This window comes from Triticum aestivum, chromosome 6A (genome assembly GCF_018294505.1).
Source record: "Triticum aestivum cultivar Chinese Spring chromosome 6A, IWGSC CS RefSeq v2.1, whole genome shotgun sequence".
Lineage (NCBI taxonomy): Eukaryota > Viridiplantae > Streptophyta > Magnoliopsida > Poales > Poaceae > Triticum > Triticum aestivum.
This window is the reverse complement of record NC_057809.1, coordinates 494,396,742-494,417,719: the sequence shown is the minus strand read 5'-3', so window position 1 is coordinate 494,417,719 and position 20,978 is coordinate 494,396,742. Positions and strand designations below refer to the sequence as shown.

The window sequence follows — 20,978 nt, the reverse complement described above, 5'->3', positions numbered from 1 at the left end:
AGTGCCGGGTTCGCCTGGCTGAATGGGGGTTTCCCGATCTCCCAATCCTCCTGCAGCCTGGCCTTGGAAATATCGTTGACCCGGCGGGCGACCTGGTCCGCTCCCAGGCGCATATTCGACAACCGGTTGGGGTCCTGGAGACTGGTCATCAGACCGATGATGTGGGTGCGCCGCTACAGCGGTAGCACCCGACGCCTGATGAAAGCGGCGATAAGGTCAGTGCCGATGAGCCCCTCTCGCTCCCTCATCTCTGACACGCGCTGGCATAGGTTGAGCACCTCCTGCGATGGATTCCAGGGGAAGTAGTTCTAGTTCCGCTTCGCCCACGGCGGCGCATCGACGAAGGGCGGCAGGTTGATGTGATCCGCGCCAAGGTTGCGGACGTAGAAGAAAGAGTTCTACCACTTCTTGGCAGAATCATCCAGCGGCATCTTGGGGAAGCCCCCGCCCGATCGCTTGTAGATGACAGCGGCCCCGTAGGAGGACATCTCCCCGGCCTTCGGGCCCTACTGCTTCAAGGCAAAGAAGCTCACCTAGAGATTGATCGTGGGCTCGACCCCCAGGTACCCCTCGTAGAGGGTGACGAAGCCGGAGAGCTGCAAGATGGCGCCCGCGCCAAGATGATGGGTCTGGAGCCCAAAGAACTCTAGGAAGGTGCGGAAGAAACGACTCGCAGGAAGGCCAACCACGCGCTTGAAGTGCGGGTAGAAGACCACGCGCTCCTTCCCCTCCGGCCGCGGCTCCCGCTCACCCTCCGGCAGGCGCACGGCGACCTCCGTCTCCCCCGGCAAGCCCCTGGTGGAGAGGAGGTATGTGATGTCCTCTGCAGTGATGGACGAGCCCATCCACGAGGCCGAAGGGAGTGCCATCGGGAAGATGGAGCGGAGGAAGAAAAGAGAAGAGTGGAGGTGGAGCTCTGCTCGAGGCCGCGGGAGTCGCAGCACGTGGCGGTCACATGAAGCAGAGGGAGGACGAAGAGACAGGGGAGCACGAGCGAGAATGATTTCCACCGCCCCCTCCTCCCAATTTATAAGCCACGGTTTGAAACATGGGGAAGTGGGATCGTTTGCGCTCACCCCTCCCACTTCCACGCAATAAGTGCGCACGTACACACGCAATAACTGCCTCGAGAACGGAAACCGACTCGCGGACGCCGCAATAAATCCACGCACGTGGGCCAAGGGCATGTAGTGGCGGGCCCCCGCCCGTCGCCGTACCCCATCACGCGTGTGGCCTGTCAGGCCCCGCCGGCTCCCGAGCGCCACGTGGTGCCCGTGTAGAGCCCAAAAGATTGCCTCAAGATTCGACGGACTCCTTGGTTTCCCGCCCGCACCGGGATGCTGCGATCCGGCTTCCGGAAGTCGACACACAGTGGGTGTTGCCGGACTCGGCGGTCACAACTTCGCCTCCTCGGGGGGGCTACGAAGGCCCCCCCACTCGAAGACGGCGGCCCTTCACAGCTTCGGGGACTACTGTCGGGGGATGAAGCCCGGACAGGCAACGGGACCCGGATCCTTTTCGAAAACATCGGGGCCAGCAACGCCCCTCAATCCAGCTCGCGCTTGGCCAGGTTGCTCAACCCGGCCAAGCTCCATGACCCGGCCGAACTGCTCAACCCAGCCCCAACGGCTGGCGCAGGACGGCCGAACCCGGCATATCAAGACTTCTCTAACAAGCCAACTCCCCCTTTGGCATGTTCCTTAACCCAACCACGGGCCATCTCCCGTCCCATCCTAGCCGTACGATGGGACGAGTCTCCATTCAAGGGTGAGCGAGGCAACAGTGCCCCACCAACACCTTTGGTCAGCCGAGGCATGGCAACAGTGCCCCACCTTCCTGCTGACCAGGGCCAGCGTGGCTACAGTGCACCCGTCGTCACTGCTGACGCTAGCAAGCGGTGACCTAACGGTGTGCCACTGTAGCGGACTCAACCCGGCCACTCTGTGATGATCGACAAGATGGCAAACGGTGCCCCTCGACGCATGGGGCCCGCACCCAGAGAACCTGGCGAGCCCTGACAACCGGCGGGTCCCAGCTCTGGCTTCCCGGACAATGACAACCCGACCCCATGGCCTTGTAACATCACCATTGTACCCCTGGGGGTTGACCTATAAAACTCCTAGGAGCCCTCATGCATGCTGATACGTCTCCAACGTATCTACTTTTCCTAATGCTTTTTCTCTTGTTTTGGACTCTAATTTGCATGATTTGAATGAAACTAACCCCGGACTGACGCTGTTTTCAGCAGAACTACCATGGTGTTGTTTTTGTATAGAAATAAAAGTTCTCGGAATGGATGAAACTTTGTGTGGAATTTTTATATAATATATAAGAATTTCTGGAGCCAAGACCTACTGAAGGGGGCACCTGGGTGGGCACAACCCACCAGGGTGTGCCCCCCTCACCAAGCGCGCCCAGGTGGGTTGTTGCCACCTGGTGGCCCCGCAGACCCTGAAACCAACACTATAAAATCCTATTTTCGGAGGAAAAAAATAAAGGAGAAAGAATTATCATGATTCACGAGACGGAGCCGCCGCCAAGCCCAGTTCTTCCTCGGGAGGGCAGATCTCGAGTCCGTTTGGGGCTCCGGAGAGGGGGGCCTTCATTCTTCGTCACCACCAACCCTTCTCCATCGCCAATTCCATGATGCTCCCCACCGGGAGTGAGTAATTCCTTCGTAGGCTCACTGGTCGGTGAGGAGTTGGATAAGATTCATCATGTAATCGAGTTAGTTTTGTTAGGGCTTGATCCCTAGTATCCACTATGTTCTTAGATTGATGTTACTATGACTTTGCCATGCTTAATGCTTGTCACTTTGGGTCCGGGTGCCATGATTTCAGATCTGAACCGTTTATGTTATCACCATTATATTCATGTTCTAGATCCAATATTGCAAGTTATAGTCACCTACTACATGTTATGATCTGGTAACCTCGGAGTGACAATAACCGGGACTTCTTCCAGTGATTACCGTAGTTTGAGGAGTTCATGTATTCACTATGTGTTAATGCTTTGTTCTGGTTCTATATTAAAAGGAGGCCTTCATATCCCTTAGTTTCCAATATGGACCCCGCTGCCACAGGAGGGTAGGACAAAAGATGTCATGCAAGTTCTTTTAATAAAGCATGTATGACTATTTACGGAATACATGCCTACATTATATCGATGAACTGGAGCTAGTGCCGTATCGCCCTAGGTTATAACTGTCTCATGATGAATATTATCCAACAAGTCACCGATCCAATGCCTACGAATTTATCCTATATTGTTTCTGCTAAGTTACTACTGCTATCATCATTGTTACACTTGCTACAAAACTATTGCTATCACCGTTACTTTACTATTGCTGATGCTACCATTATCAAAACTATCATACAACCGTGCTACTGATCACTTTGCTGTAGATAATTAATCTCCAGGTTTAGTTGAATTGACAACTCAGCTGCTAATACCTTCAAATATTCTTTGGCTCCCCTTGTGTCAAATCTATAAATTTGGGTTGAATACTCTACCCTCGAAAATTATTGCGATCCCCTATACTTGTGGGTTATCACATGAGGGCAAGCAACTCACACATGAGAACACTCGATCAGACCACTTACATACACCAGGAGAGGGAGCAGCCTAAGCCTTGGCATGCCTTCCTTCTTCCTCCATACATCTCAAGGAGCAACTCTGTACTGTTACGTATAAACCACACTCGGCAGGACTAGGGGTGTTATCTCTCCGGAGAGCCCTGAACCTGGGTATGTCTTGCGTTCCTCGCTCACTCATGCCGACCTCGCCTCTGGAGCCTGCCGGTGCCCTCCAGCCTCCTCCTCTCTTTAGCCATCCCTTGGCATCTGTCGTGCGCCCACCACGACATTATTAGAGCATTGTCCCATGTGAGGAAAAAAGGCTAAAAAAATAGAAGGCCAAAAAAACAAAAAAAATGAGAGGAAAAGAGAGAAGGGGCAATGCTACTATCCTTTTACCACACTTGTGCTTCAAAGTAGCACCATGATCTTCATGATAGAGAGTCTCCTATGTTGTCACTTCCATATACTAGTGGGAATTTTTCATTATAGAACTTGGCTTGTATATTCCAATGATGGGCTTCCTCAAATTTCCCTAGGTCTTTGTGAGCAAGCAAGTTGGATGCACCCCCACTTAGTTTCTTTTTGAGCTTTCATAAACTTATAGCTCTAGTGCATCCGTTGCATGGCAATCCCTACTCACTCATATCGATATCTATTGATGGGCATCTCCATAGCCCGTTGATATGCCTAGTTGATGTGAGCTATCTCCTTATTTTGTCTTCTCCACAACCACCTTCAATTCCACCTATAGTGCTATGTCCATGGCTCACGCTCATGTATTGCGTGAAAGTTGAAAAGTTTTGAGAACATCAAAAGTATGAAACAATTGCTTGGCTTGTCATCAGGGTTGTGCATAATTTGAATATTTTGTGTGATGAAGATGGACCATAGCCAGACTATATGATTTTGTAGGGATAACTTTCTTTGGCCTTGTTATTTTGAGAAGACATGATTGCTTTATTAGTATGCTTGAAGTATCATTTATTTTATGTCAGTATTAAACTTTTGTATTGAATCTTGTGGATCTGAACATTCATGCCACAGTAAAGAAAATTACATGGATAAATATGTTAGGTAGCATTCCACATCAAAAATTCTATTTTTATCATTTACCTACTTGAGGACGAGCAGCAATTAAGCTTGGGGATGCTTGATACGTCTCCAACGTATCTATAATTTTTGATTTTCCATGCTATTATATTATCTATCTTGGATGTTTTATATGTTATTTTATATGATTTTTGGGACTAACCTATTAACCTAGAGCCCGGTGCCAGTTTGTGCTTTTTCGTTGTTTTTGAGTTTCGCAGAAAAGGAATATCAAACGGAGTCCAATTGACCTCAAACTTTACGACAATTATTTATGGACCAAAAGAAGCCCACGGAGTACCGGAGATGTACCAGAGGAGTCCTGAGGCCACCACAAGGGTGGGGGCGCGCGGCCCCCCTAGGGCGCGCCCCCCAATCTTGTGGGCCCCTCGTGGACTCTCCTCACTTGTTCTCGACGCCAACACCTCTTATATATCCCCAAACCTCCATAACAGAACCAAGATGGGGAGTTCCGCCACCGCAAGCCTCTGTAGCCACCAAAAACCAATCGGGGCCCTATTCCGACACCCAGTAGCTATGTGTTTGATCTCTCTCTCTCTCTCTCTCTCTCTCTCTCGTGTTCTTGATTTGGCACGATCTTGATGTACCGCGAGCTTTGCTATTATAGTTGGATCTTATGATGTTTCTCCCCCTCTACCTTCTTGTAGTGGATTGAGTTTTCTCTTTGAAGTTATCTTATCGATTGAGTCTTTAAGGACTTGAGTACACTTGATGTATGTCTTGCATGTTCTTATCTGTGGTGACAATGGGATATTCACGTGATCTACTTGATGTATGTTTTGGTGATCAACTTGCGGGTTCTGTGACCTTTGTGAACTTATGCATAAGGATTGGCACACGATTTTGTCTTGACTCTCCGGTAGAAACTTTGGGGCACTCTTTGAAGTTCTTTGTGTTGGTTTGAATAGATGAATCTGAGATTGTGTGATGCATATCGTATAATCAAACCCGCGGATACTTGTGGTGACATTGGAGTATCTAGGTGACATTAGGGTTTTGGTTGATGTGTGTCATAAGGTGTCATTTTAGTATGAACTCTAGGGTTGTTTGTGACACTTATAGGAATAGCCCAATAGATCGATCAGAAAGAATAACTTTGAGGTGGTTTCGTACCCTACAATAATCTCTTCGTTTGCTCTCCGCTATTAGTGACTTTGGAGTGACTCTTCGTTGCATGTTGAGGGATTATTATATGATCTAATTATGTTATATTGTTGAGAGAACTTGTACTAGTGAAGGTATGAACCCTAGGCCTTGTTTCGAAGCATTGCAATACCGTATTCGCTCACTTTTATCACTTGCTACCTTGCTGTTTTTATATTTTCAGATTACAAAAACCTATATCTACCATCCATATTGCACTTGTATCACCATCTCTTCGTCGAACCGGTGCACCTATACAATTTACCATTGTATTGAGTGTGTTGGGGACACAAGAGACTCTTTGTTATTTGGTAGCAGGATTATTTGAGAGAGACCATCTTCATCCTACATCTCCCACGGATTGATAAATCTTAGGTCATCCACTTGAGGGAAATTTGCTGCTGTCCTACAAAACTCTACACTTGGAGGCCCAACAATGTCTACAAGGATAAAGTTGCATAGTAGACATCAATGCTTATATTCAGATCATTACCTTAGATATCGTCATAATTTTGCGCTTTTCTAGCAATTTCTCAACAGTAATTTGTTTACCCATCTTATGTGTTCTTTCAAGAGAGAAGCCTCTAGTGAAAACTATGGCCCCCAGGTCTATCTTTTATCATATTATTTCCAGATCTATAAATCCAAAAACCCAAAAATACATTGCTGCAATTTATTTACCTTTACTTTATTTTGCACTTTTATTTATTTTTTATACCCATGTTTATCAGATCTCATCCTTGCAAGTAACCGTGAGGGATTGACAACCCCTTTATCGCGTTGGGTGCAAGTATTTGTTTGTTTGTGTAGGTGCTATCATTGGAGACTTTTGTGTTCCTCCTACTGGATTGATACCTTGGTTCTTAACTAAGGGAAATACTTATCTCTAATTTGCTGCATCACCCTTTCCTCTTCAAGGAAAAAACCAATGGAAGCTCAAGAAGTAGCAAGTTTCAAACAAAACACTGTTGCGGATTCTACGACGGAAGCAAAATACATCGTGGCTTCAGAAGCTTCAAAGGAGGCAGTTTGGATCAACAAGTTTCTTGAAGAAGTTGGTATGGTCCCAAGTGCGATGAACCCAATGGCACTCTATTGTGATAATAGTGGTGTCATTGCTCAAGCAAAGGAACCAAGATCCTACATGAAGACCAGACATATCAAGCGCAAGTATCACATTATCCAACAGTATGTCGAGAAGGGTTTTGTGAAGGTCCTCAATGTTCACACGAATTTTAATGTGTCAGACCCGATAATAAAGGCTCTACCACAAGCAAAGCATGAGCAACACCGGATAGCCATAGGTGTTAAAGAGACTATGTAAACTAGATTATTGGCTCTAGTGCAAGTGGGAGACTGTTGGAATATGCCCTAGATGTAATAATATTGTATTATTTTATTTCCATTATTCATAATTAAGAGTTTATATTTCATGATATAACTGCTATGATCCTGGAATATGTTATTCGGTGGAAAACTCATATGCACGTGTGAAATGATAAATGGTAAACAACAAGTTCCTAGTCTCGCCTCTAAGACTGGCTCAAGTGTTGTTGGTGATCACGTTTTCTGAATCTTAGGATATCGTTAAGTGTAACGATAGTGCTAAAACAACATTGATGGTATGGCTTTAGAAGAATGATCATATTGAATCGACCCAAACTTGTCTATCATACTTTGGGGTTATATCGTTTGAAATCATTTGTTATAACACAGAGTGTTAGCATGTGTTTTTAGTCCCTCGGACCATGAGAGTGTCACTTCCTACCAGATGGTGGACTTTGGGGTTACTCAAACGTCATCTGTAACATGGTGATCATAATGACAACTTTCAGGCTCGCCGGAAAGTTTGACAAGTGACCGGATAGCTCGAGAGTGGGATTTGCTCCTTCGACGATGGAGAGATATTCTTAGGTCCCTCTCGGTGTGACACATCCATCATCTTCTGGCCATACACAGGTGACTACATCACGGGGATGTCAGAACACGCCAACGAGAAACAAGAACAAAACTGGTAAAGGGAACAACAGTATAGTGAGCATGGTGATGACTCGGAATGATACCGATGCACACCGGGTTTTGTAAAGTATCGTGAAGCAAAGGGAACATCACATGATAACCAAAGGTTCACTCGAATATCATGCGTGTAATCATAGGGACCGATATGGATGTCCACGGTTCCGCTATCGGTCATTGAACGAACGGGTTTTGTTCATGTCTAAGATTTACCGAACCTACGGGGGCACAAACTTAAGCTAATCACGATCTGCTGAGTGTTAGTGGGACAGGAGTAATGAGAATATATTTGTGGAATTGTTTCATTAATGTCGGGAATAGCTCCTAGAGGTTCCGGAAACGTTTCGGGGTCACCTGAAGGGTTTCGGTGAATATTGGGTAATATAGGGTATTACCGATTAATATATGTAGGTGGAAAATGTTTTCAGGAATGTTAAATTATATATAATGGTCTAAAAATGTTTGGAACAAATATATATTTAATTTAATATCAGTGGGCCTAATAAGGCCAATAGGTGGAGAAGGAATTGGGCCACAAGGGCCCAATAGGGGAGGCGCCCCCCTTTCCCCTGCGGGGAGGCCGAATCCTAGTGGGGGAAGGACTCCTCCTTCCCCCCTTGGTAGGTGCAAGGGGAGGGGATTTCTTTCCCCCTTTGTGACCCCCCTCCTTTCCCCTAAACCTATATATACTAGAGGATTTCCACCCTATGCAACACAAGTTTTGGAGCCTCCTCTAGTTGATCAAGTTCTACTTCTAGTTGGTCCTAGTTGACTAATTAGAGCTAGCCTTAGCCACCTCTAATCCTCATAATTAGAAGCCCCATGTGGTTCTAATCTCCTCCCTCTAATTCTTCAGCGACGATTAGCTCTGGACGGCGAAGCGCTGCCGGATCGTGAAGACCATACGCTTGCAACCAAGTAGAGAGGCTGTGCTTTCGGTCTTCCCTTCGAGGGCGGTTCGCGGGATCGTCATCGATGTTCGAGGGACTCCAAGTTCGATCTGCACTGACTCGTCTACTTCCCCTGCACTCCAGAGTCAGTAACGATCGTTGATCCAAACCCGATATGCATCTTCATATTGTTCCTGGGTGTTAGTAGGGTGATTGTTTTGTCTTCTACTACGTTTTCCAACAGCTAGTGGCGACGACGCCCATGGGTGTCATTCCCCTCATTGGAGGTGTCGTTGTGGTGTGTCGGTATCTTGATCTCACTCACTTGGTTTGTTGTCTCGGGGCGAAATCATAGGTTTGGATGTGGATTGGCAATGACAGTGTACACGACTTCGTTCCTTTGTCGGGAGCATCATTTTGTAGACACTTCTTGGAGGTTCTATGTTGCGTTTCTTTGGTGCTCGTCAATGTACTGGATTGTGCTAAAGGGCGCTATGTACGCCGTCGTAGGTGAGTCCAAGACAATGAATTTCTCAGGGTTGTGTAAGTCCCGCTACACACCTTCCAACTCTTTTAGGCACTCAAGGATGGTTGTTGCATCTGCAAGGAGGGGTCTTTGGAGTTGTTGCTCTTCAGAAGTGTCTGTCATTGGTCCAGAAACGACTTTATTGGTTAGTATAGGATAGACTCTTAGAGCATCTATAGCCGGCCGGCCCAACACCCCATCCCTCCTTATACGTCCGAGCGGACGGCCCGATCACTAACTAGTGAAAAAACCGACCCAACAGGGCTCCTCAAACCGGTCCCAAATGCCCGGGTTGTCCGGCACCCCTCATATCAATCCCAAATCTGAGGCGGATATGGGGAGGCCTGAGCATGTCCACCACGTCAACCCAACCCACTGTGGCTCACACCGACTGCACTTCTGCCCCCACAAATATCATAAGACGGACGAGCAAACCCTAGTCAAACCACAGTCGCTCAACCTCTCCGCTCCTCGACCGTCTCATCATGGCCGACAGAGACTTCTACTCTGACTCCATCCATTGGGAGCTCGCCGCGGAGTCCTCTAGCTCATCGGCGCACGAGGAGGAGGAGCTTGCGCTCCGTCGCTCATGGATGGACCGAGGCGGAAGCTCCTCTTCCGCGGCATCGCTGGTGGGCTCGGTGTGCAGCTGTAGCTCCACGGTGCCCCTGGACCGCCTGATGCGGTCCCCACCGTTCCCTGCCAGGTGGCACCCAACACTGCCAGCACCTGCTCCTCTGAGGTGCCGCTGAGTGCTCATGTTGGCTGAAAGGCAGCCGGAGTCAGAGGGGCGCACGTATCGGCGCACGAGGAAGCAGGCAGCAAAGGCGACGGTTGCCAGCCGCTCCATGTGTGAATCTTGCAGATCTGCGTCGGAGACGCGTCCCACGCAAACGACGACGACAACGCCCTCCACGACGGCATCTACCGCTCCTACACATCCACGGAGACCGCCGTCGCCACAAAATGCGGCGGCGCTCCGCATGGGGCTCGAGGAGTCCTAGCGGCCGGCGATACAACGGGTGACGGCGGCGAAGAGAGCCACACAGCTCGCGGCAGAGCAGAACCGCATGGCGGGCATCATCATCTCGTCCTTTCCACTCCCCTCAGACAACGATGCTCCCGATGCCAACAATGCATACACCAAGGACAACCGCCGAGACCGCAAGGGGAAGCGTCCGACAAGTGGTAAATCTGATTGCGCCATCTCTTAGTTTTAATTAGTATCTAAGTTAGGTGATGAACTCCGGTAGCATGCCTTTCTGGATCTACTCGGATTGCGTTAGGTTTCTATGTTGTATCTATGTCGGATCAGATTGTGTTTATATGTTCTCAATGCCGAATTGCTATGTTTATATGTTGATCTATGTATATGTTCTCAATGCCGAATTGCTATGTTTATATGTTGATCTATGTAGGTACGTCATTTGCATGGGTTTATATGAATTTGTGGTAGGACATATGAGGGATGTGGTTGTGGAGCGTGAGAAATGCGGTTTGCCCGGTCACCTCCTACGGAAGCACCCACGGCCATATAGGGGCCCAAAATTAGATGACCACGACTGTAGATGCTCTTACGCGCGTTGTTGTTTTATGTGCGTTCGAGTTGGGGGTGGGTTTGCTTCTCACCGGGATATACATAATTCTATATTTTTCTCCCGTGCCTCGTGGGGTGGCAGGTCATACAAGAACACAAGTCACGACATTCCAAAGGTGCCGTCCTGCGACCGCCACATTACATGGACAGATCGTCAAAGCCAAAACTTTTCTTGTCGAATTTGGCTGACTTCTGCGGCCAACTGTCAAGATTGGAAGCTGCCAGGTGCAGGCGCTGAGGAAAGCTATGCACATGGCACAAATGGCTACCTGAAGAAAGTAGTTTACACATTACGATTTTCATAAAATTGGAGAAGTGGATTCAGCTAATATATATTCATACTGGGTAGTACTGAATTTCACAAATTTGGGCGACACGGTCATGAATACGTCATCTTTACCCACTTGGAACTTAGTTGAATAGACAGGCAACAATTCCTGCCAATCTGAAGGGGTTGAGCCAATCCTTAACTATCCAGACAAGCATTTACTGCAAGTCACAGCAAATTCATAATTCATATGTAAGCATACCCTAATACTTGCTTGAAAAAGTGCTGGCTGGCATAAAACAGTGGTTGCAGAACTCCATCAGCATGTTCAGTTCCATCATAATTTGAGTGCATATTTCAGTTCTTCCCGAAGTGAAAGGGATCCTTGGTGAGCCTCTATATGGCTTTTGGCACTCAATTTTCTCGGGGATTTTTCATCGATTGCTGCATGAGGTACCTGAGAAAAAAAGACTTGAGATTAATGAGAAAACATGGGGCAAAATGGCATGAGCCACTGCGGAGATGACAACTCAAGTGTACAAGAACTAAAGACAATTGGTTGAGTTGCAGGTGCAAGAAAAACTGTGAAGTACAAGCATGAAAGTTCTTCACTTAATTCAGCTCTTGTTAGTTGGAACCCAATACAATATGTGCTAAGCCAACAGAGCGAGCCACGTGTTTCAATGCATTATGGAAGGAGAATAACTAAGTGCTACTTCCTCCGTTTCTAAATATAAGCCTTTTTAGAGATTTCAATGTGGACTACATACGGATGCATATAGACATATTTTAGAGTGTAGATTCACTCATTTTGCTCCGTATGTAGTCCGTATTGAAATCTCTAAAGGGGCTTATATTTAGGAACGGAGGAAGTAAAAGAGAATCACAAAGTAAATGTAGACAACCACAAAGTAAATTGCTGCTTTGCAATCTGAGGACTATGGATTGAGAGGTCAAGGGTTACCTGCCAGTGTAAAACCCTGCTGTATACCATGCATTCAGTACGACAGCAAGATCACTGTCTGCTCCTGTGGTGTCTAAATTCAGGTTCATGCCCAAAGTTGTGTTATTCTCCTTTCCAATTCCACCTTCATTTCCTATGTCTAATCAAGAGAAGAGGTGTCTGGTGAGATAAATTAAATATATATGTGCTATGAAACGTATTAGCATGTTATGATCTCAAGTTGATGAACATTCACGAAATTAAATGTCAGCCTTTACATTGAAGAAACATGCACAAAATGTCCTACCAATCAGATATACAGTTGAAAAGTGGAAATTGGGAGTGCTAGAGGAGAAACTAGCTATTGCATTCTTTTAAGACAGAACTTTAAGATATCCACAGAACAAGCACAGTAGTAGAACTACCAACCATTCATACGAGGGAAAATGCTTACTTGGAAAGGAGGCAGCACTTCCAGATATTGTATTTCTCATGAAATTCATGGCACCTTCAGCAGTCATCATAGCAGCCTTAGCAACTTGATCATCGCCACTAGATACCTTAGTTGGTAGCTGCGTGAAGGCTGCACCAGTAGGATATGTGGTGCTTGCTCCAGGGCAATGATCACCTGCAAATCATGTAGTCCATAGCGATAGGAACAGGGTTAAAAGCTCTGTAATAGGCAAAGAAAACAAGAATATAGGGTTAACCAAACTAGGCACTTACAAGTGAACGATACGCTGCAGCCTCCATTAGGTAGCATACCAGAGGAATCGCCACTTTGTTGCCCAGTTGAACAGCAGGAGATTGAAACCATGGGAGCATTCAAGGAGCAGCATGAGGTTTGAGTGGTTGAAGAGTTTGGGTCTGGTGCTGTGACAATGTAAGCAGGAACTTGCTGCTGTTGGTATGCTGAAGATTGTTCAGGGGTTTGATAATTCCAATAATTTGTCTGATGTAATTGCTCAAGAACTTTCTGGCTTTGCACCTCAAGTTCATAGTACTTCCTGAGTAATTCATTATAGTCCTCTGTCTGCTGGTTTGAGCTATCCTTTCCCTCAGTATTGGTGACATCTGAGAAGCATGTCTTAGATTCAGAGATATTTGTCTCTTTGCCCAGATTTGTTTCTCGAAGAGGAGCTTGCTTATCGGTCTTTCTTTCTTCACAGGGCTGCTGTGGTGTCTCCACTGGACCAATGGGTAAGTTAGTGCAGCTGTCATTTTTCTCTGTTTGCCTTTACAAACAAAGCAATACTTCATCAATTCTAGGACAATAAAACAAGAATTTAAAATTGTGTAAATTATTGACAAATGTGAATGGAAAGGATAAAACAAGTTCAGGTAAAATAAACAGGTAAGCATTAGGCCATTACACCACTTGATACATTTTAAAGCAAAAGGAAAATTTGAAGTTTGAAGTTCTCACTTAGCTGAAATAGATTCACAGTGCGCATTTCACAGGTTGAACAACAGACTGGAGAATTTAGCAAGGAATCACTAGATATGTAGCCAGAAATAGTACCAGTAAAACTCCAGCGACAGGTTCAACCAGCATTAGTACTAGCTTAAATCGTTAATTCTAACCACACATGTAGAACTGGTTGACGGTTCCATAACATGAATCCCACACTTAAACTCTTCCCACTAATAAAAGTCAAGTTCTAAACGAAACATTCAGAGAAAGACAGTTAGACAGAGGAACATAGCACCGTCCTTTCTAGTTTCCATAAACAAGCTGAGTAACTTATAGAATTGCTATCTTTGCATAGGATAACCACTGTCATGCCAGTAAAACAGGACAAGATATTATCTGAAGCCACAAGCATCAGTCTACTTACTCATCTGCCACTTCAGTAGAGACAGGTTCTTCTGCAACAGCAGCGGCAGTGTACGCGGCAGCGGAATCGGCAGCGGCAGCTACATCTTCTGACTCTTGTTTCTCGGATGGAGCACCTTGGTTGTTCTTGCCATGCATTGCCTACAAGCCACCACAATGAATTAGCACAATGCAAACGAGCAGTCCAACTATTCGCATAAATGTGGGAGAACCCCTGCGTTCTTCCACATAACAAGTAAAGGGGGAAACTTAATCGAGCTATTCATCTAACCAGAGAGAAACGCACTGAAAACTAGTAAATCTATCATGTACAGTTATGCTGTACTCATACTACTGCACAGCGGCGAAGAAATTCGACAGAGCAATCCATCCGACCCCAACCCCAGCCACCAAACCAACGCGCGGACCTACTCCAGATGCTCCAGCCCGGACCGCGAATAAGCTCCCTAAACCCTAAACCCTAGCGGCGGCGACGGGGTACCAAATCCGGAAAGGGCCAGAGGATCAAAGGGGGGCGAGGGCGCATACCTTGTAGGTGGCGACGGCGTGGTCGAAGGCGTCCACCAGCGCCGAGTCGTCCCACAGCTCGCCGCCCTTCCCCATCTCCTCTCTCGCCAACTTGTCACGCTCACGGCTTCCTCCTCTGACCTGCTGCGCCTTCCCACGAGCGAAGAGGACGAAAAGGAAATGCGCCTCCGCTCCAGTAAAACCCGCCGCCGTCACAAGTCGACGAACCGTCCATTCCGCCTACGAGGCGCAAGTTCTTTTTTCTTTTGAGACAAAAACGAGGCGCAAGTAGAGCCCATCAAGTCCCGTAGCGAAACGGCCCGGTCGAACGGGAGGTCTCTATATTGCGGCGCTCACGCGAAAGCTTCCTCGGCCTGGACCAACAAAGGCTGGTCGCTCGTCAGCTCAACCGTTGACTGCTTTGCCTTTGTAAAAAAATGAAGCTAAAAAATTCAAAAAAAGTATATAAAACTTAAAATTTGAAAAAGGTACACATATTTGAAAAAAGTTCATTGATTTTATAAAAATTTCATCGCTTTTGAAAAAAAATCATTGATTGGAAAAAAGTTTATCATTTTTGAAAAAAAATCATGAAACTTCAATAAAAATTTATCAAATTAAAAAATGTTCATGGTTTATAAAAAAATCACAAATTTGAAAAAAAATCATCACATTTGAAAAACAACATCGATTTGAAAAGTTCATCAGTTTTGATAAGAAAAGGTTCATGCATTTAAAAGAAAGAAAAAGAAAGAAATGAACAGAAGTAACTAAACACATTCGGGTGTGTTGCCTAGTTGGCTACTGTAGCTAGCACTTGAGACAGAGGTGTGTTCGAGTCGTAGCACTCGCGCGTGCTTTCTTGGTGTTTAAAAGTAGAAGAAAAAATGTAGATGGGCTGGACTGGCGGGGAGGGTGTGCGTCTGTTTGCGAACTATAATATAACATGTGCCTTAAATGCCATAGTGTCACACCCTAGCTAGTCATGCATTAGAGTGTTGCATCATGTTTACTCATTCATCAGAAACTTGAAATGGGGATGACAGAACCCCAGTTCCCCCTGAAACCAACTAGGGTTACTAAAATAATTTTTCAATGAACCTGAAATGCCCTTCTAAAATGCCCATCATTTTTGCCTTGGTTCAGAACCTCTGCCAAAAGTGGTGCACATTTTCCTAGGCCATCCTAGGGTTTTTGAATTAAATCATAACTATTTGAATTTGGGCATTTAAAATAATATAAAATATTTAAATGCTCAAATATCTCCAAACTAAAATGTTTCATGTTGGAAATAATCCAACTATGAGCCAGGAGTAGTTTGGTGATTTTTGGAATTGCCTAGGTATTTTATTTAATTCAACAAAGTTGCAGAAGTATTAAATAAAACAGAAAATAGAAAAGAAAAGGGGAAGACTTACCTGTGCGGCCCAGCCAGCTGGCCGGCCCAGCAGCAACCGACCCAGCCCAGCACTGTAGCTCCCCGTCGTCTTCCTCCCCACGCCCCGAAGCTGCTGCGTGCTCGCGCGCGCGCGGCCGCGCGGCCACCTCCTGCTTGCCGACGCCCTCCTGGCCGCGTGGACGACGCCCGCAGCCCGTCCCGATCCCCCCTGCTCTCTCTCACTCTCCCCGGCTCTCTCCTTCCTCTCCTCGCTCTCTCCTCTCGCGGCCGAAGCACACCGTCGCCGCCGTTCGCCTTAGCCACTGCCTCCGACCACCCCTCGCTCCCCCGATTAGCTCAGGAGCTCCGCCTCGACTCCCTCTTCCTCCCCACCGCTCCACGAGTCCCCGGAAGCCCTGCATCGCCGCCACGTCGCCGTTCCCCTCTTCGGGCTCCGATCACCGTCGCCGACGAATTCGCCGTCTCCAGCGCGTCCCCGAGCCCGTTTCGACGCCCACTGCAACCGCGGTGAGCTACGCCACCGTTTCCCCCTTCTTCCCTGCTCTCTCCCGACCCCTAGGCCCTAGCCCCACCGCGGCCGAAAGCTTCACGCCGCCGGCGATGTCGCCGTCGTGGCCACGGTCGCCGTAGCGCCCAACCGAGCTCACCATCGTGCTCCACATCTCACTAGGAGCACGTAGCACGCACCAACGCTACCCCAAACCCCCTGCAACACCCTTCCCGTGCACGACCGAACCCCGGCGGCCGCAACCGAGCTCGCCGCCGTCGACTCCGGCCACCCCGACCCCAACGGACTCCGCCAAGAGCCGCGGGTCGTCCTCAGCTTCACTCCGGTGGCCTCCGCGGTCCATTTGGTGGCCGAAACGACCAAAACCACTATCGCCGCCGCACTGATGGTCGCCGCCGGCCAGAACTCCGGCGAGCTGACGTGGCCTAGTTAATTAGCCACTAACCCACCACCTACTGACGCTGACAAGTGGGCCCCAGGGCTTAGTCAAAGCTAACCAGCCCGGGTCAACACGGGATTAGCCCCTGTGTCACTGACGTGTGGACCCCACACGTCAGGTTTGACCCGAGCCAGCCCTGTTGACCTGCTGATGTCACTGTGACGTCAGGCTGACGCAGTAAATGATATTTCTGGATTTAAATTAAATCAGGAAATTCCAGAATATTAATTAAACTTCAAAAATTCATAACTTTTATTCTGTAACTCCAAATTGGACAAATTATATATGAAAAATGATCAGAAAAATCCAATCTATCCATCTGTACTATTTTCATGCATGATCAAACAAGTTAAATTGATGTTTTAATCAGAACAAGGAAAAGCACTTTAAAAGGCCATATTTGAATTTGGAATTTGAATCTTTGATTCAAATTTGCTCAAACACTTCTGGCTTTAGTTGCATTAGCCCAACACACTCATATTGCCATGTTTCATGCATGCATCATATTGTTGCACATTGTTTGGTGATGCCTGTGTATCGTTATCCTTTGCGACAGGATCTGTCCCCGAAGAGTACCGTGACTACCCTAACGAAGAACCGTATCCGTGCAACGAACCATCAGGCAAGCAACCAACCATTTGATCATATCGATACAATCCCATGTTCTCGCTCCTGCTCTCTTTTACTGCATTAAGACAACGCGATTCAAACTGCTGTGTGCTACGGTAGTTGAACCCATTTCCTCTGCATGACCTGTCATTGCCACAGTAACTAGATGAAACCCACTAGCATGTGTAGGAGTTGATTGAGCCATATGTATGTGTTGTTCCTACCTTGCTATGCCTGCTATGCTTAGAGTCGTGTCAGGTCTGGTTCATCTGGGTGATGGGCTAGAGTGAAATGTTAATGTCGGTAATGAGAGTGGTGTGGTGAACACGATTTGGTAAAGGTATCGATGAGAGGCCATGTAGGAGTACATGGTGGGTTGTTTCATTGAAGCCGACCTTAAGCACTGAGATCTGTATGTGTGATTTAAGAATCAGCTACTACCATACATTGGGCCCTGAAATATGACCCCGCTCGACTTCTTATTCACCTTAGCTCTCTGTCCAGGAGTTGCAAGTAGTTTCTGGTGTTTGTAGCCTACTGGAGGCCGTGGACAGCGCTGACCGTAGGGGTGGGCTGTGATGCGGTAGGTACGTGGCCGGGTGTACCGAATACCCGTTAGGTATCTCGGGAACCCTGTTCACATCGTTCGGGGCCGTATGGGAAACCTCGGCCGGACTCCCTGCGGATGGAACCTGAATAGGCGATAAACCTGGACTAGAGGCTTAAGTGTTTAGGTAGGTCGTGGTCTACACCCACGTCGGCTTTCGCTTGAAGTCTGCCGAGCACATGTCGTGTGCAGACGCTAAGTGGTGGAAACATGTATGAAGAAGTACACCCCTGCAGGGTTAACATGATCTATTCGAATAGCCGCGTCCGCGGTAAAGGACTACTTGGTTGCCTATACAGTTCATAGACAAGTAAATGGAAACTATTAAAAGCCTCAAGATAAGTGTGAGTGCCGAGGATGGCTCTTCCGTAGGAAGACGGAGGTGGATCCTCGGTAGTGTATTGAAGTGGTGAATAGTGGACTCGTGTGCGCAAAACTATTTCAAGTTGGAGTATCGTAGGATAGCCTAGCCAAGGGTCAAAGCTGGCTTGCTGCAATAACTCCACCAACCCTTCTTGATACTATGCATGTATGTAGGTTCTGATGTAAGTCTTGCTGAGTACCTTTGTACTCATGTTGCTATAATCTACATTTTTACAGAAGACGCTGCAACCCCTTCTGATGGGTTCTATGTAGACGTTGACATCAACGAGTAGGCTAAAGACCCAGGTGGTGACCCTGAGCTTGTGATGGACCACGTAGTATAGTTAGGCTTCCAAGCCTCTTTTATTTTACTAGTTGTCTGTACCCAGACAAAGTACTTCCGCTGTTGGCTTGTATGACTGTATGACTTGTATGTTGGGTCGTGAGACCCGTACCTTTGTGTGTATGACATGTATGGCTCCCTGAGCCTTAAATAAAGTACTTGTGTCGTAGAGTCATGTTGTGATGCTTCGTTGTATTTGCACATATCGAGCATATTGTGTGTATGATTGAAATGCTTGGTATGTGTGGGATCTGACTATCTAGTTGTTTATCTTTAGTAGCCTCTCTTACCGGGAAATGTCTCCTAGTGTTACCGCTGAGCCATGGTAGCTTGCTACTGCTCTGGAACACTTAGGCTGGCCGGCATGTGTCCTTCTTCGTTCCTGTGTCTGTCCCTTCGGGGAAATGTCACGCTTTGAGTACCGGAGTCCTGTTAGCCCGCTACAGCCCGGTTTACCGGAGTCCTGCTAGCCCAGTGCTACAGCCCGGACCCACTTGCTGATGACCGACACGTTCGAAGCTGGGTCATGGATGCCTGTCCCTGTAAGTCTGTGCCGCTTTGGGTTTACGACTAGTCATGTCAGCCCGGGCTCTTTATCATATGGATGCTAGCGACACTATCATATACGTGAGCCAAAAGGCGCAAACGGTCCCGGGCAAAGGTAAGGCGACACCCGTGGGGATACCGTGCGTGAGGCCGCAAAGTGATATGAGGTGTTACCAGCTAGATCGATGTGACATCGAGTCGGGGTCCTGACAGCGTTGGCATCAGAGCCGGACTGCCTGTAGGTTCTCCAAGCCAAACTGGTCGATGTTGAGTCTAGAAATTCTTTAGTTATATGTAGGGGAATTGTTTGTGGGATGGAACGTAAGGCTCTTTTTACTCCTTATACCTTGTGACTTTCTGATCTGAGTCAGTCCATTCTTCCACCGGGGGTTAAGGAATTAGGATCTGTTCTCTCTATCAGGTTCACGTGTTACTAATCAGTAGTACCTTATAAGTTTGATGGTTATCAGCCTAGCTCAGTTCTACTACCACATTATGTTGTTAGAATGGTTCCAGAACTTTGATGTGATGATGTTGAGTGTGTACGAAATCCTTTGTCAAATGTCTCAATATCCTTTTTGAGCATTTACAGCTGTTATGCTGCCGAAATTTTGCTAGAAATTCTAATGCCTTTGCATTATAATTGTGCTTTCAGATGGCCACTCGCGACCTCAATCAAGTGGTTCGCCTGACTCGATGCCTAGATGTACCCGGCCATACTGCTAAGTTGGTCAGGGTAATGACTGAGGCCGGATACCGCTGGTATCCCGAGTACACGGTCGAAGAGCAATTCCGAGATTTTAATCAAAGCCAGTATCTCTGCACTGTCAGGATATTTCCATCTTATCCTGGATCCACTGAGCCTCTTCACTGCTCCTATGGACTCGGGGTTACTATTGAGATGGCTGTGCAGGATGCCGCCTACTCCATGATGACCATTATGCGAGTCAGATCTGGGTTATTTCGGGACTCTGATTTCCGGTATATGCCAGGATCACTTCCGGGAGCACAAGGGTATCTCCAGGCTATCTATGCTGACTCCACTCAGGAGGATTCACGGACTCGCACCACTGCTGAGATGCTCGAGGATAAGGACCGTGAAAATCGGGCCTTAAGGCTAGAGCTCTTCAATACCCGTGCTGACCACTGGGCCACTTTGACTCGGTTCGCACCGGCGGTGCAAGCTGGATATTCAGATATGCGCGATCTCTATCCTGTGAGATCTGCTCTGCCAGACGTGATGGTTTGGCGTGATGTAGGAGGCATCACCCCACCTCGCGGTCCCCGCAGGCCACCGTTTGTTGGTCCACGACCTCATCCTAGCCCCTATGGTCCACAAGCTCCGCGAGATCGTCTGTTTCCGGATGAACATGTTGAGCTTCCAGGCTATGGAGGTGACTTCTACGAGGACTACTACGGATCGGTCTAAGTTAGTGGTAGCATCACTAGTTCGCACTAGCTGTGTCGTCTATCGTCCCGCGTGACTCGTGGGTTATGACCTAGTTTGTACTCCTTCCGGAGGTGTAGAAAAATAATGTATAGGAGCTTGGAATGCCTCCGATGAGATGTAATCCTTTTCTCACCGTAATAGTACTTTGTTTGGTCTTGTACTAAACTTTGTATGGTGTGTATGACGATGGAATAAAGAAGCAGTTCTGTATCTACCATGTCATACGGATGATCATCTTGCATTCCGAGTTATTTCTTACATTATGTATCCTATGTCGGAATTTCATCATTCTGACTAAA

At 47.3% G+C, this 20,978-nt stretch overlaps 1 protein-coding gene across 1 annotated transcript; it reads right to left on the bottom strand.

Annotated features, from left to right (window-relative positions):
* Positions 1-11,156: 11,156 nt before the first annotated feature.
* On the bottom strand, positions 11,157-14,667 carry LOC123128071 (uncharacterized). The gene is made up of 6 exons (XM_044547984.1): positions 14,437-14,667; positions 13,910-14,049; positions 12,798-13,306; positions 12,526-12,699; positions 12,093-12,231; positions 11,157-11,585 (listed from the first exon to the last, which is right to left on the bottom strand). Exons 1-6 carry the CDS (start codon positions 14,509-14,511, stop codon positions 11,543-11,545), a joined length of 1,080 nt encoding a protein of 359 aa, XP_044403919.1. The 5' UTR covers positions 14,512-14,667; the 3' UTR covers positions 11,157-11,542.
* Between the last annotated feature and the right edge of the window lie 6,311 nt (positions 14,668-20,978).